Source organism: Brassica napus, chromosome C4 (genome assembly GCF_020379485.1).
Source record: "Brassica napus cultivar Da-Ae chromosome C4, Da-Ae, whole genome shotgun sequence".
Lineage (NCBI taxonomy): Eukaryota > Viridiplantae > Streptophyta > Magnoliopsida > Brassicales > Brassicaceae > Brassica > Brassica napus.
In genome coordinates, this window is record NC_063447.1 from 62,380,718 (window position 1) to 62,396,041 (window position 15,324).

General features: G+C 35.1%; 2 protein-coding genes and 2 non-coding genes across 4 annotated transcripts; 2 read left to right on the forward strand and 2 right to left on the reverse strand.

The window, feature by feature from the left end:
• Positions 1-3,156: 3,156 nt before the first annotated feature.
• Positions 3,157-4,758, reverse strand: LOC106420704 (transcription factor CPC). The gene is made up of 3 exons (XM_013861538.3): positions 4,244-4,758; positions 4,075-4,162; positions 3,157-3,605 (listed from the first exon to the last, which is right to left on the reverse strand). The coding sequence occupies exons 1-3, from the start codon at positions 4,293-4,295 to the stop codon at positions 3,488-3,490; spliced, it is 258 nt and encodes an 85-aa protein (XP_013716992.1). The 5' UTR covers positions 4,296-4,758; the 3' UTR covers positions 3,157-3,487.
• Positions 3,725-3,828, forward strand: LOC125586509. Its single transcript, XR_007323039.1, has one exon. It is a non-coding gene; the product is annotated as a U6 spliceosomal RNA (small nuclear RNA).
• Positions 4,759-13,042: 8,284 nt separating the features above from the next.
• Positions 13,043-14,922, reverse strand: LOC106345697 (putative RING-H2 finger protein ATL21A). Its single transcript, XM_013784866.3, has 2 exons — positions 14,052-14,922; positions 13,043-13,712 (listed from the first exon to the last, which is right to left on the reverse strand). The coding sequence occupies exons 1-2, from the start codon at positions 14,743-14,745 to the stop codon at positions 13,288-13,290; spliced, it is 1,119 nt and encodes a 372-aa protein (XP_013640320.2). The 5' UTR covers positions 14,746-14,922; the 3' UTR covers positions 13,043-13,287.
• A 140-nt stretch (positions 14,923-15,062) lies between these two features.
• On the forward strand, positions 15,063-15,135 carry TRNAA-CGC. The gene has a single exon. It is a non-coding gene; the product is annotated as a tRNA-Ala (tRNA).
• The last annotated feature ends 189 nt before the right edge of the window (positions 15,136-15,324 follow it).

Here is a 15,324-nt window from a genome sequence, read left to right on the forward strand (position 1 = left end):
AAAATATTGAGTTTTACGTTAAACGCTCTATATACTGAAGCCTAAACTTTTTCGTGTTATTTTAAAATTTCTAACCATATTCTACATTTGTATTAATGTATGGTAAACTATCTTTCATGATATATGGGAATCGTTATTATTTTTACTAAATAATTTAGTAAAACCTCATAATACTCCAAAATTCGGTGGAATAATCACTATTAAATCGCAATTTTCTTGAAAAATAGAGGCAACAAAAGCTCCAAAACTCTTTCAACATCATCATATGTTATTTAAGGATGCAACTATGCATTAAAACAATATTTTCATATTTTTAAAAAAATTTCAAAATCTATTAGTTAACCCCTACAAAACTATTGAATTTTGGTAAATGCTTTATATGCCGAATCCTATAATCTTTAGTGTTGTTTTAAAATTTCTAACCACATTCTACATTTGTATTAATGTATGCTAAACTTGATTTCATGGTAAATGACCATCGTTCCATTTTTTATAAATTAATTTAGTAAAATTTCATATACTCCCTAAATTAGTGGACTAACCGTTATAAAATCGCTATTCTCTAGAAAAATGAAGACAACAAAGGTTCCAAATCTCTTTGACTATCACTATATATTAATACTGGAAGCAACTATGCATTAAAGCAATATTGTTATATTTTTTGAATTTTTTTCAAAATCTAGGTGTTAACCCCTACGAAAATATTGAGTTTTACGTTAAACGCTCTATATACTGAAGCCTAAACTTTTTTGTGTTATTTTAAAATTTCTAACCATATTCTACATTTGTATTAATGTATGTTAAACTATCTTTCATGGTATATGGGAATCGTTATAATTTTTACTAAATAATTTAGTAAAACCTCATAATACTCCAAAAATCGGTGGAATAATCACTATTAAATCGCCATTTTCTTGAAATAGAGACAACAAAGGCTCCAAAACTCTTTCAACATAATCATATGTTAGTTAAGGATGCAACTATGCATTAAAACAATATTTTAATATTTTTGAAATTTTCTCAAAATCTATGAGTTAACCCCTTCAAAAATATTGAATTTTGGTAAATGCTTTATATACCGAATCCTATAATATTTAGTGTCGTTATAAAATTTATAACCACATTCTAAATTTGTATTAATGTATGCTAAACTTGATTTCATGGTCAATGAGCATCGTTCAATTTTTTAAATAAATTAATTTATTAAAATTTCATATACTCCCTAAATTACTGGACTAACCGTTATAAAATCGCTATTCTCTAGAGAAATGAAGACAACAAATGTTCCAAATCTCTTTGACTATCACTATATATTAATACAGGAGGCAAATATGCATTAAGGCAATATTGTTATATTTTTTGAATTTTTTTCAAAATCTATGTGTTAACTCCTACAAAAATATTGAGTTTTACGTTAAACGATCTATATACTGAAGCCTAAACTTTTTCGTGTTATTTTAAAATTTCTAACCATATTCTACATTTGTATTAATGTATGTTAAACTATCTTTCATGGTACATGGGAATCGTTATTATTTTTACTAAATAATTTAGTAAAACCTCATAATACTCCAAAAATCGGTGGAATAATCACTATTAAATCGCAATTTTCTTGAAAAATAGATGCAACAAAGGCTCCAAAACTCTTTCAACATCATCATATGTTAGTTAAGTATGCAACTATGCATTAAAACAATATTTTCATATTTTTAAAATTTTCTCAAAATCTATGAGTTAACCCCTATAAAAATATTGAATTTTGGTAAATGGTTTATATGCCGAATCCTATAATCTTTAGTGTTGTTTTAAAATTTCTAACCACATTCTACATTTGTATTAATGTATGCTAAACTTGATTTCATGGTCAATGAGCATCGTTCAATTTTTTTAATAAATTAATTTAGTAAAATTTCATATACTCCCTAAATTACTGGACTAACCGTTATAAAATCGCTATTCTCTAGAGAAATGAAGACAACAAATGTTCCAAATCTCTTTGAGTATCACTATATATTAATACAGGAGGCAACTATGCATTAAAGCAATATTGTTATATTTTTTGAATTTTTTTCAAAATCTATGTGTTAACCCCTACGAAAATATTGAGTTTTACGTTAAACGCTCTATATACTGAACCCTAAACTTTTTCGTGTTATTTTAAAATTTCTAACCATATTCTACATTTGTATTAATGTATGTTAAACTATCTTTCATGGTATATGGGAATCGTTATAATTTTTACTAAATAATTTAGTAAAACCTCATAATACTCCAAAAATCGGTGGAATAATCACTATTAAATCGCAATTTTCTTGAATAATAGAGGCAACAAAGGCTCCAAACCTCTTTCAACATCATCATATGTTAGTTAAGGATGCAACTATGCATTAAAACAATATTTTCATATTTTTAAAATTTTCTCAAAATCTATGAGTTAACCCCTATAAAAATATTGAATTTTGGTAAATGCTTTATATTCCGAATCCTATAATCTTTTGTGTTGTTTTAAAATTTCTAACCACATTCTACATTTGTATTAATGTATGCTAAACTTGATTTCATGGTAAATGAGCATCGTTCAATTTTTTTTATACAACCATTATATTTATTTCTATAAAAATATATTAAAATATTTTAAATGATTATAAGTACATAATTTATAAAACCAAAACATTGATGAAACATTATATATTCTTTCTATAATTATGCCATTAGTTACTATAAATTATTATTTGTAATATTACTTGTGCTTTTTGGTAACTTTTATTAATTAGTTCTAGAATTTTCTTTTATTTTTAGAGTTGATTAAAATAAATATTTAATAAAAGTCATCAACCAATCAAATTATAACAATTTTTTTAAACTTCACATATGAACGACACATCAGCAGAAATCACTAAATTGACTTTTCAATTAATATATTGGAGAATATTTGACAGATAAAAAAAGATGGAATTATACCTTTTCAAATGTTCACACTAATAATTCCAAAAAAAAATCAAGTAATAAATAATAAACCTCATATATATAATCACCTCCTCACCTTTCAATCTTAGTTTGTTTAAGATTAATTTTCTAATGATATATTCTATTTTTTCTTCAACTATGATGACATTCATTGTAAAAAAAAGTTTTTTCGGATTAATAAATTTAACATTTATTCAAAAAAATATATTATAATCATTCTTTATTAATTGTCATCAAGTACAATCAAACTTCATTGGGAATTAAAAGCCAATAATAATCTCCATCCATGGCAAAGTTATACTCAATCTAAACCTGAAATTACACTCATAATCTAGAGTCTCCATAATCTATGTTTAATGACAAGAACATTACATTTCACCAACTAAAATGCTACGACCATAACCAGTCCTATTTTTTTATATAGAAAATTATACATCCAAAATAGTAACTCAAAGGACAACTACTACTTCTCTCATTTGTTTCTTGTGTTGTGAATTAAGGAGAGGAAAATGCATAAAAATCATCTCCTAACAAATTCTCTTCGTTTGTTGGCAAAAACGAGACCGTGTTTCATAAGCCAATATCTTTCAATCTCCTCCGGCGTCCGTCCAGGTATCCTTCCGGCTATCAATTCCCACCTATGAACCAGGTACCAAAGACTCTAAATCGTCAAATACTATATCTTACGTAAATAACTTTTTAAAATAGTTTAACTTAAACAATCTACCGATAAACAAATATCAAATAAAATCAAGAAGTCCTTTCGGGCACATTCGATAAAATTGGAATCATACAAAAAAGATTAGTATGACCACTGCGCACGGATGACACACACAAATTCGAGAAATAGTCCAATTTTTTTTCGTCAAAAAAAAGTGAAATCAAGAACAAACTGGATCAGAGAGATCGGGCTGAACATAGCCATTGACAGCTCGGTTTGGCCCAATAATTAGCAATAAAATACATTAGAAAAAGACCGACTTATGAGATAAATCAAAAGCCATAGTATATTCTTTAAAAAAATCAGATTAAACTAAAGATGGAAACAGAAAAAAACAAAAGCGAAAAACAGATCAAGATGGATCGAGGGTGAGTGTGTGTGTTTACCTGTCTCCAACGAGTTTATACATCCGAGAAATGAGATCTTCTTCTTCCTCCGACATCTTCACAGCTTCCCATTCGATGCTACTCACTTCTGCTAACGATCAAAACTCAAGACTCCATCCACAGAAACACAAAGAGGTTGAATAGATAGCTATAGAGAGTGAGATCTTACCTTCGGAACATGACGCTTTGGCCTTGCTCTGTTTCCTGCGACGTCTATCCATTTTACAGTCTTGTCGGAACAAAAAGAATAAAACAGTTTGTGGTGTTCGACACGAGCACAAAGAGAGAAGAAATCTCGAGAAATAAGGAGATGTCTAACAGCTTTGTTTTTGTTGTTCCTATAAAGAAAGAGTGAGAGAAAGAGAGGGGCTCGAAGAAGAAAAGAAAATCAAACAGATTATTTTATAACTGCGCGTGTCTGATTAATTCCTACAATAATTTACTTATTAATATTATCTTTCTCAATTATTAAATATAACTAGTAATGTATCAACTCGATGTACAGACAGCGAATCTGTAGGCTTGTAGTACACACTGTACTGTTGTGCTTCAACGGCCTGGTTCATCAGGAAGAAGAACGACAGATACAACCATAACTACTTAATTTAATAACATCTTTAAACCTTTGACTTGCGGTTGTAAATTTTCCTATAGTTAACAGACCGTTGGATGAAGGAAGGAGCTTCCTCGTTGTTTGACCTTGGAAAATACGACTATGCCCCTACAGTATGCTGTAATATGTACAACTTATATCACTGAATTGAAATATTTTCTTTTATATAAATGCATAAAAAAAACAGTCGTCAAATCTGTACTAAGAGATTTATTAAATTAAAAATATAACAATACAATAATAACACTAGTGATTCCTTTTTTTTTGCAAGAAAATCTCAAACATTTCCATTTGAAAGTTTGTTATAAGAGAGAAAGTTTGGTAGAGAAAACACCAAAATAAATAATAGGAGTAATATTATAATCAAACGAGAGAGTGAAAGGAAGACTAGAGAGGAGTATAGTTAGTTCGCGATAACAAATCTCTATGTATATTCCTTTGGTCTGATAATAATGTCGTGAAAAGTGGGCACAGCACCGTATGGTTGTGCGTCTTGTGGTCCGATGTGGTCCGGTAACCTACTTATTTTGCTAATTAATTCACTTATATTGATTATGAATATGCTTTAACCGCATCTCGAGAGCGGTTTAGGTATATATTTCAAGGGTTTATCTCTTTAATATTATGTCACATTTGGAAATAGACCAAATGAAGTGAGATGAAGAGCAAAGATTGAGAAGCACATTTGTTTCTATATAAAGCTTTGACTCGATAAAGGCATGATTCAGACAAGTATCCTACAACAAATATTTATTACATGCGGTTGTAAAGAAAATGGTATTTAATCAACCAAAAAGACTATTGAAAAATATATGAGCGAACATTCTCTTTTTCAAGATATGAACTAAGAAGTGCGACGATGAAACAAGTATACAAGACGAATGATTAATAAATAGCTGCTCTATTCAAAATGTTGGAAGACGTTTATAATAAAATTGAAACGTTTGACTTGAATAACCAAAATTTGCATGAATAACTAGATTAAGAAAAACTAATAGGTAAATGACTAGTATAGGTTTCTCATAAACATATGAAAGTGGAATTAATATGTGTTTTCTCAAATAAGAAACTATCTATCTTTTCTTCCTCTTACTTTTTAACTATTTTTATTTTAATTGTGAGATATTATAGAAGATTTGTGGTTCAATAGTGTGATAATCTCTGATTCTTTTGTTCGTAAATTTGCTGTCATTGCACATCGTTAGTTCTGATATTCATAGGGTTTGTGGCTGGGGTTAGTGCATGCCTGAAAAGAAAATCTTCCATACGGATTACGGACATAAACCATATGCATTTTAAGCCATGAATCGATTAATCCGGTGCAGACATGCTCACATTCTTATATGCACTGGAAAACAACGCTTACTCGGATAAGAAAATGTGACAAAATCAAAACGATATCAATTAATTAATCTTTAATCATAACATACGTCCTCACTTCATAGAAACATTTAATATGTTTATCAAAACCAGTGGCATTCCTTGCAAGGCTAAGACACTTCTTATTCACACAAGCACCTGTTAGGATCCAAACATCTAAAGTATTATGAATGTTACCAACACTATATAATACAAATGATCATGAGGTTATTATACTCATTCTCCAATCAGTTTTATACTGCAAGTCCATTATTCTTTCTTTCACTTGCGCGAGTTCCGACAAAGAGGGCACGAACCATGAATCTTGAGCCACACATCAATACATTCCACGTGGAAGCAATGGTCACACTCCGGCATGAACCGTATCGTTTCTTTGCTCGCATATTCCGATAAACAAATCGGACATATAATACCATTAGTTCCTGGAAGCCTTCTACTTTCTCCCAACTCAACTTTCTTGTACGTTTCTATTGTAGACTGGTCAAGACCCCTCGCCGCCGCCATAATCTCTCTTGGTTGCTGCCGTACCGTTGCTGCTGCTGCAATAGCCGAATGTCCTCGTCTTGGGGAATTGTAGACACGGATAGCAATACAAGCTCCAAGGAGGGTGACTGCTCCGATTATGGAGAAGCTTATAATTACGGCTAGCACTCCACTACTCAAGTGACCTGCCAAATAATGTTCTATGAGTCAGTTTAAGACAGTTAATATAAAGTGGTTGATTAGGGTTTCCGTTTAAGTTTTTTTTGGGGAATAAGAGGTACAGTTTTAGATTGAAACTGAATTTAATATATATTTTCATCTGATATCCATGTCGATTCATTTTTGATCATGAGAATATCAGTATAAACTGTAAACATATAAATTAAACATCTTTAAAAACAAATTCCACTGCCAGTGTCAACAAGGTTTTGGTCGGAATACGACATTTGACTTTAGCGTGTTGAATGATAAAATGAGAACACTTCCGTAGTTGAGGTGAAATCTTGGATTGAATAATATAATGTATATATATTTAAAGACAATTAAATAATGATTAGCCAATTCCTCATTGTCAATTTTTAAGTCCTACTATGATTTTCCTCTACTTTCTTAATATGTAATGTATTACTTGAAATCAAAGCCTATCTAGACCTAAAGATGTACATGGCGTTGAACCTTTCACCTAAACAGGTAGCCTCTTCTACATACTTTTCATTTATAGAGTTTCCTTGGTTCACAAGTAAAAGACAAAAACAAGGGAAACAATTGAGTTTACCGGGTTCTTTAGAACCAAAGCATTTGACTTCGAGGGATGACTTTTTCCTGAACCCACATCTCAAGTATTCCATTTCACAACTTCTACAATTTGGTGAGACCCATTCAAGCATGAGGCTTTGATTGCCGACGTAACTCAAGAATTCTATTTCTCCAAACGGTGAAGGGACATGTAATCTCTTCACAATCTGACAAGAAGGAAACATAATCTGTACAAACTCATAATTAGACGTGGCGTAGAAGGATGAGGTAGAATTGTTTAAGCAAGGAATGGACCGATATGAAAAGGGCAAGACAACATCATTAGGACAAGAAAAGAACGTGTAGAAGCTACTGAAGCGACTAGAGAAAGGAGATCCTGACATGTTGAAGGTTAAAAGCCGTTTAGCCAAACAGTTTTCGGGGTCACTGATATAAATCGGCTGCTTGTAATAGTAGATATTACGGACAAGAAATGTTCCGGATGTTAGAATGAGAGAATTATTGAGAGTTTATTTATGGAGAATGAAGAACATGAAGAACATAGAGAGAGAAAGTAGATCTCAAGATGTAAGAGAAAGAAGGAGAGAATAGTTTCCTTAATTTAATTGTGGATCTGGGTACAAGTATTTAAAGACAAGTGACCTCAGTACACAATATAATAAAATATCTTTTTCTCTCTTCTTCTTCTCTTCAATAAAATCGAGCTTATAAAACCCTTATAAAGCCTTATAAAACCTTATAAAGTCTGGCAGCTTAATTCTCAAGTCTGGCAGCTTAATTCTCAAGTCTGGCTGCTTAATTCTCAAGTCTAACTGCTTAATTCTGCTTCATGTCAACACTCCCCCTCAAGCTTGACCATGTGGAACAAGTCAAGCTTGGAAGCCATGAAGTATTCCCTCATTAAAACCTCAACTAGGTAAAACCCTTTGGGAGAAAACCCAAGTCAAGGAAAAATAGTAGAACACTTCATGAAGGAGAGATCATTGACATGATAGGTCTATGAGTCCCAATTTTGGATGAATGAACTCACATACCTTAGTGCTTGCTGCCTTGGTGAAGATATCAGCTAGCTGATCTTCACTCCTTGTGTAGCACGGCAATATGATCTTCTGCTCCACGGCTTGTCTCACTTTGTGGCAATCTACCTCTATATGTTTGGTCCTTTCATGGAAGACTGAGTTGCTAGCAATGTGTATAGCAACCTGGTTATCACAATGCATCGTGATTGGCGTTGTAACTTCAATTCCCAAGTCCTTAAGAAGTCCCTTGATCCAAATCAAATCGCTTGTGAGCTTCCTCATAGCTCTATATTCTGCCTCAGCACTTGAACAAGACACCACCTTCTGCTTCTTGCTTTTCCATGTTACCAAATTGCCTCCAATGAAGGTACAATATCCAGTAGTTGATCTCCTATCAACTCGATCTCCTGCCCAATCCGCATCATAGTTCCCAACAATCTCAGTGCTTCTATTGCATCCCATCCATACTCCTTGGCCTGGTGCCTCTCTTAGGTACCTGAGAATCCTCTCAACCATGTTCCAGTGGTGTACCTTGGGAGCTTGCATGTGTTGGCTTACTTTGTTTACTGCAAAGCATACATCTGGTCGGGTAATGGTAAGATAAATGAGTTTTCCCACCATTCTCCTATAATGCTTTACATCTTCATATGACTTGTCTTCAATCTCCCCCTCACGCATCACTTTGTATCCTTCCTCTAGAGGTGTTTTGGCAGCTCTTCCACCAAGATCTCCAGCCTCATTTAGTAAGTCAAGGGTGTATTTCCTTTGAGATAGAAACAACCCTTCCTTAGACCTACACATCTCGATCCCTAGGAAGTATTTGAGCTCTCTCAAGTCCTTGATATCAAATGAAGCCTTAAGGAACGCTTTGGTCGAGATGATCCCTTCTTTGTCACTGCCTGTGATGATAATGTCATCAACATAGATGAGAATGACAATGATTCCTTGCTGGCTAGTGAGGGTGAATAGGGTATGATCAGCTTCAGACTTGACAAAGCCTCTTCCATTGAGGGTGGTGCTCAACTTATGGTACCAAGCCCTTGGAGATTGCTTCAAGCCATAAATTGCCTTCTTTAATCTGAGAACATTTCATGGCTTCACCATGTTCTCAAGACCAGGAGGTGGTCTCATGTAGACTTCATCCTCCAATTCTCCTTGAAGAAAGGCATTTTTCACATCCATCTGCCATAAATCCCACTCAAGATTGACAGCAAGAGATAAGAGAATCCTTATAGTGTGAAGCTTGGCCACTGGTGCAAAAGTGTCTAGATAATCTTCACCATACACTTGAGTATATCCCCTTGCAACCAGTCTTGTCTTCTTTCTTTCTGGTTTTCCATTGGCTCCATACTTGATAGTGTAGAGAAGCCGGCTTGTCACTGCCTTCTTTCCTTTTGGAAGTTCAGTCTCAAACCATGTATCATTCTTGATCATGGCTCTCATCTCATCTCCAACAGATTCTCTCCACTCCTTGTGTTGCATAGCTTCTTCATATGTTCTTGGAATGTATTCCTGATCCAATTCACTGATGAAGACTTGATGATCTTCTGGATATTGAGCAAGGGAGCATACTGCACTTATTGGGTGAGCTACAGCTTCAGCATTGAAGTAAACTTCTGTGTTGATCCACTGTGAGGGTTTCCTGATCCATGTACTCCTTCTCAAAAGTTGTATCTGCTCAGGTTCTGCTTCATTTCCTTCACTTGGCGCCTCTACTTGAGTCTCAACATCTGATTCTGATGGCATCTCATCTTGATCATGAGCTACAGATCTCTCTTCAGGTTGAGCTTGTGTAGACTGCTCAACATTTCTACTGCCCCCCTCATGATTAGGATGAGTGCTCTCAACACTATCAGCTGCAGTAGATGATAAATTTTCAGGGACAGGTTCCACACTTGGTAAAGAGGGCATACTGATTCCCAGGCTCTCCATTACTCCCCTAAGGTTATTTGCTCTATCTGAGGCTGATTGAGAAAGATCTCTGAGCTCATCCCAACTCTTTCCATCATAATAGCCTCTAGATTCTGTAAACTTCACATCCCTCGAGACAAGAACCCTTCTTGACTCTGGATCATAGCACTTATACCCTTTCTGAGTTGGAGAGTAACCAATGAACATAGCTTTTGAGCTTTTAGCATCAAGCTTGTTCCTCAGCTCCCCAGGTATCATCACACAACAGAGGCATCCAAACACACGCAAATGGTCCAAAGATGGTTTGGTCTTATTTAGAACCTCAAAAGGAGACATGTCGTTGAGGACTTTAGTTGGAGTTCTATTGATCAGATAAGTAGCAGACATCACAGCATCACTCCAGAATCTTTTTGGAACATTGGTGTGGAACATCATTGATCTTGCTACTTCCATCAAATGTCTGTTCTTTCTCTCAGCAACTCCATTCTGTTGAGGAGTGTAAGGACAGCTTGTCTGGTGAGTAATCCCATGTTGAGCAAGATATTGCTTAAATGCATGACTTGTATACTCTCCACCATTATCTGACCTTAGAATTTTCATCTTGGCATTGAAATGGTTGCAGATATAGGTCTGGAAATTCTTGAAAGCATCCAACACCCTGTCCTTAGACGGAATCAGTGTCACCCAAGTGTATTTGGATTTCTCATCAATGAAGGTGACAAAGTATTTGTGGTTCTCTCTGGACACACATGGAGCAGTCCATACATCAGAGTGAACTAGGTCAAAACATCTTTCATAGATGGTGCTAGACTGTGAGAAGACTGTTCTACAATGCTTCCCCAATATGCAAGCTTCACAATCATCATTCTTGAAGACCACACCTGGAAGCATCAAGTTTAGGGCTCTTGTATGAGGATGTCCCAACCTAGCATGCCATAGTGTGCTATCAACCCCGCTGGATGTACTAGCCAAACACTGAGAAGTGGATGGTCTAGACATCTCTGTCTTCTGAAGATGATATAGTTCATTGTGAACGTGCCCCTTTCCAATCACTTGGCCTGTCTTTAAGTCTTGAAATTCAACCTCATCTGGTCTGAAGACAACCTGACAACTCAGATCAACAGTAGCCTTTCTCACAGATAGCAAGTTTGATGTAAACTGAGGCATATACAAGGCAGTAGATTCCCTATCAAACAACCTCAGGTTCCCTATCCCTTCTATCTTAATCTTATCACCATTTGCTATTTGAACATACCCTGAGGCAGGCTGGACATCACTCATCAAGTTTCTATCACTAATCATGTGATGGCTTGCTCCTGAATCTATAATGATAGGTTTAGGGTCAAGAGAGTGTGTACCAGCCTTCTTGAATGAGATAAAGGCTTGGATAAGGGAATGTAGGTCACTCATGGTTGCTGGACCATCAGTGTTGGTTGAACTATCAGTACTTCTCCATGTTCCTTCTTCATTTGAACCACCAATGACAGATGAATACATGGTTCGACCTTGAATCGATGGATGCTCAAACTCTTTGATTACATTCCTGGTTTGATTCAAGTCACTTCTTCTTGGCATATTGTGGTTCTTATGTTGTTCCTTAGCCTTCTTGTACTCTGGAAACAACACCATGTTGGAGTTCTCCCTCATGGAGAGATATGGACCAGTGGACAATAGATTGTTCCTACTGATTTTGAGATAAACTGGACTTTGAAGAAGCTTTTCTTGATATGGTTGAAGCTTTCTTGAGTTCCAGAGAATAGTGTACTCCTCTATCTTGAGTTCTGGTGAGGTTCTTCCCTTTTGAAAGACCTTTGGACCAGTGGATAAAAGGATGTATCCAACAGATTTTGAAGATAATCTGAGAATGAAAGAAAGAAATTTGCGGAAGCTTTTGTGAGTTTCAGGAGCTTAATGCTCTGATACCATGTTAGAATGAGAGAATTATTGAGAGTTTATTTATGGAGAATGAAGAACATGAATAACATAGAGAGAGAGAAAGTAGATCTCAAGATGTAAGAGAAAGAAGGAGAGAATAGTTTCCTTAATTTAATTGTGGATCTGGGTACAAGTATTTAAAGACAAGTGACCTCAGTACACAATATAATAAAATATCTTTTTTTCTCTTCTTCTTCTCTTCAATAAAATCGAGATTATAAAACCCTTATAAAGCCTTATAAAACTTTATAAAGTCTGACAGCTTAATTCTCAAGTCTGGCTGCTTAATTCTGCTTCATGTCAACACCGGACATTGGAAGTTCTAGGACAGTCTTATTGAGATCGGTGCAATGGAGATTGAATCCTGCTTGGTCACATAAAGGGAAACGTATGGGGGCTTCTAAGGGTCCGCATCTATGTGGTATATAGAAAGAAGATGGACATTTCTTAGGGTTTAAGGCGTGTCGGAGAGGGAAGAGGAAGATGAGAAAGAAACCTAAAGGGAATAGGTGTTTTGAGGATATCATAATGTTGTTCGCGCGGTACCAAGGGAGAAGTGATTACTAGTTTATACTAAACCACAAATGTATTAACGAGTTTAACCAGTCTCATTAGTTACGTAATAAGAGGAAAGTCAGAAAAATCTTTGTTTTTAGAAGAAAAGTCAAAGGAAGCATATATGTTCTTTCAAGAGTTCTATTGATTAAAACAAAAGGAGTTATATGATTATCAGTGATTTTTGGGGGTATTTTTCCAAATTGTTAAATAGAATGAATTTGTTAAATAAAAAATAACAAAATCAGTTGATTGGATCAAATCTATAAATGTCATCTCTTGTTATTTTACCAAAAAAAAATGTCATCTCTTGTAATTTTTTCTTTGCATTGGTAAATATATATATTCTTTGTAGTACATTTTTCTTTCACCATTGTTATTTACATTACATAAACAAGCTTTAATTGAAATGCATGGAGATAAAGTACAGTGTTGAAAGTGTCGCAAACATAATAGCTAGCAATTATATCCATTACAACCTTTAAAAAAAACTAAAATACTCCATCAGCTCAACTTCAATCTTGTATCCTTGTACAAGATAAAAAAGGTTTTTGTTCAATTTCAGACAGCTTCACGCACTGGAGAAGGCGAATTCCGACAAAGAGGACATGAACCATGAAGCTTAAGCCACGCATCTATACAGTCAATATGGAAGCAATGCTCACATTCCGGTATGCACCGCACGGTCTCTTTGCTCGCATACTCCGATAAACAAATGGGACAAACAATATCATTAACTCCAGGTAATCTTCTACTCTCTCCTAGCTCCACTTTCTTGTAAGATTCTATTGTAGACTCGTCAAGACCCGCCGTGACTATAACTTCGTTTGGTTGAGCTGCGGCGATAGCCACGTTTCGTCGTCTCCGGGAAGTGAATCTATCGGAGGTGCAAACTCCGATAGCGATACATGTAGCAAAGATTATGACCGGTCCGAAAATAGCCAGGCTTATAATTTTAAGCACTTGTACTCCCGTGTGGTTATGCCCTGCCAAATCACGTTTTCAAAGGTCAATAATCAACCAAACTTAGCCATGTCCGTATTATTTCCCTATAATAGTGTTTTGTATAACGGACTACGACATTATAACGTGTGATGTAACAAGATTGGATGTGATCTTTTGAAAAAATGTAAATTAATCAAATAGTCAATGGCTCAAAAATGTCAAATGTAATGCTTACTCTATATTATTTTTGTTTAATGAGTGGATAATTATTTGGAAAACCTAAAAAAAATCAATCATTATTTGGATTTGAAGTCTTCCACAAACACAAGTTATTCATCATTTGTTACAATTAACGGTGTTATAAGAAGAGTAATTCGTACCGGATTTTTCAAAAGGGAAGCATTTGACTTGAAGAGAAGCATTGCTTATGAATCCACATCTCAAATGATTTCTCTCACAGTTGCTACAACTTGGAGAATCCCATTTTAGCCAAAGATCTTGATTGTTGACATAAGTTGAGAATCTTGATTTCTCAGTAACAACCGGTCGAGAAACCGGAACATCTAGTGTCTTGACAATCTGACAAGAAGGCAGCATAGATTTGGCGATATCTAAACTAGTTGTAGCCAAGAAGGAGCTCGTGGAGTTGCCTAGACATGGGATGGAGTCAAACCCGGACGACTTAACAACCTCATTAGGACAGGTCAAGAAGGTGTATTTGGCAAGGTAAAGAGCAGAGAAAGGAGAACCCGAAACGTCAAAGGTCAGAAGCTTTCTTGCTAAGCAAGCCTCAGGGTCATAGAGACGAATATGCTGGCTTCTATAGTCGATCTCTCGGACAAGAAATGTTCCGGACTTGGGAAGGTTGAGAGCTGTGTTTTGACTAATTGTGCAGTGGAGATCGAACCCTGGGTGGCCACAGAAGTCAGGCTGGTTCGGGTCTAGCCAGAAAGGGAAGCGGGCATGGACATCTTGAAGACCACATGAGGAAGAAGAACAATCTTTTGGGTGAGAAGCACGTAAGAGAGGTAAGAGGAGGAAGAGGACAAAGAAGAGTTGGTTTGAGAAAGTCATATTGTGGTTTTGGTATCAAGGTAGGGACATAGAGACTTGTTATTACAACTTAACATCAATAGTCAGAGAGATCTATCATTCTATGATATATTTAAATATTGTCTTGGTTCGACTAAAGAATATTATAGTCGTAGGATCTAGAGAAGGATCGTAGTTGTATTCTCTTCCGATGATGCTCGCTAGAAAACAAAGTTGGAAATTGAATGGAGATATGTTTTGGAAAGACTAAAAACCCCGTAAATATTCAAATGAGAACCTTGATTAACGCTATACAATATAAAATATTAATAACTAAATAGATTATGCATATGCATCAAGGGGGTGTAGCTCATATGGTAGAGCGCTCGCTTCGCATGCGAGAGGCACGGGGTTCGATTCCCCGCACCTCCATTTTCTTTTACACGAGCCGAGGTACTTGCTTGCATGGACCCAATCCTTACTAAACCATTTGTGAAATTCTTCCATTGCATAACCAAGTGACAAGGTTATTGTAACTTCGTTTAATCCAAATACTGAATTTTTATTTTCATGCATAGCAATAAAACAATGCTCTGTGAACTAAAGAACAAACTCTGTGAA

Excerpts from the sequence above, each read along its gene's own strand:
- LOC106345697 (XM_013784866.3), bottom strand. The coding sequence starts at position 14,745 with ATGACTTTCTCAAACCAACTCTTCTTTGTCCTCTTCCTCCTCTTACCT. Across the intron at positions 13,713-14,051 it reads CTTCCCTTTTGAAAAATCCG|GGCATAACCACACGGGAGTA; the intron begins GTACGAATTACT and ends GTGATTTGGCAG.
- LOC106420704 (XM_013861538.3), bottom strand. The coding sequence starts at position 4,295 with ATGGATAGACGTCGCAGGAAACAGAGCAAGGCCAAAGCGTCATGTTCC. Across the intron at positions 4,163-4,243 it reads CAAAGCGTCATGTTCCGAAG|AAGTGAGTAGCATCGAATGG; the intron begins GTAAGATCTCAC and ends GATCGTTAGCAG. Across the intron at positions 3,606-4,074 it reads TATAAACTCGTTGGAGACAG|GTGGGAATTGATAGCCGGAA; the intron begins GTAAACACACAC and ends CCTGGTTCATAG.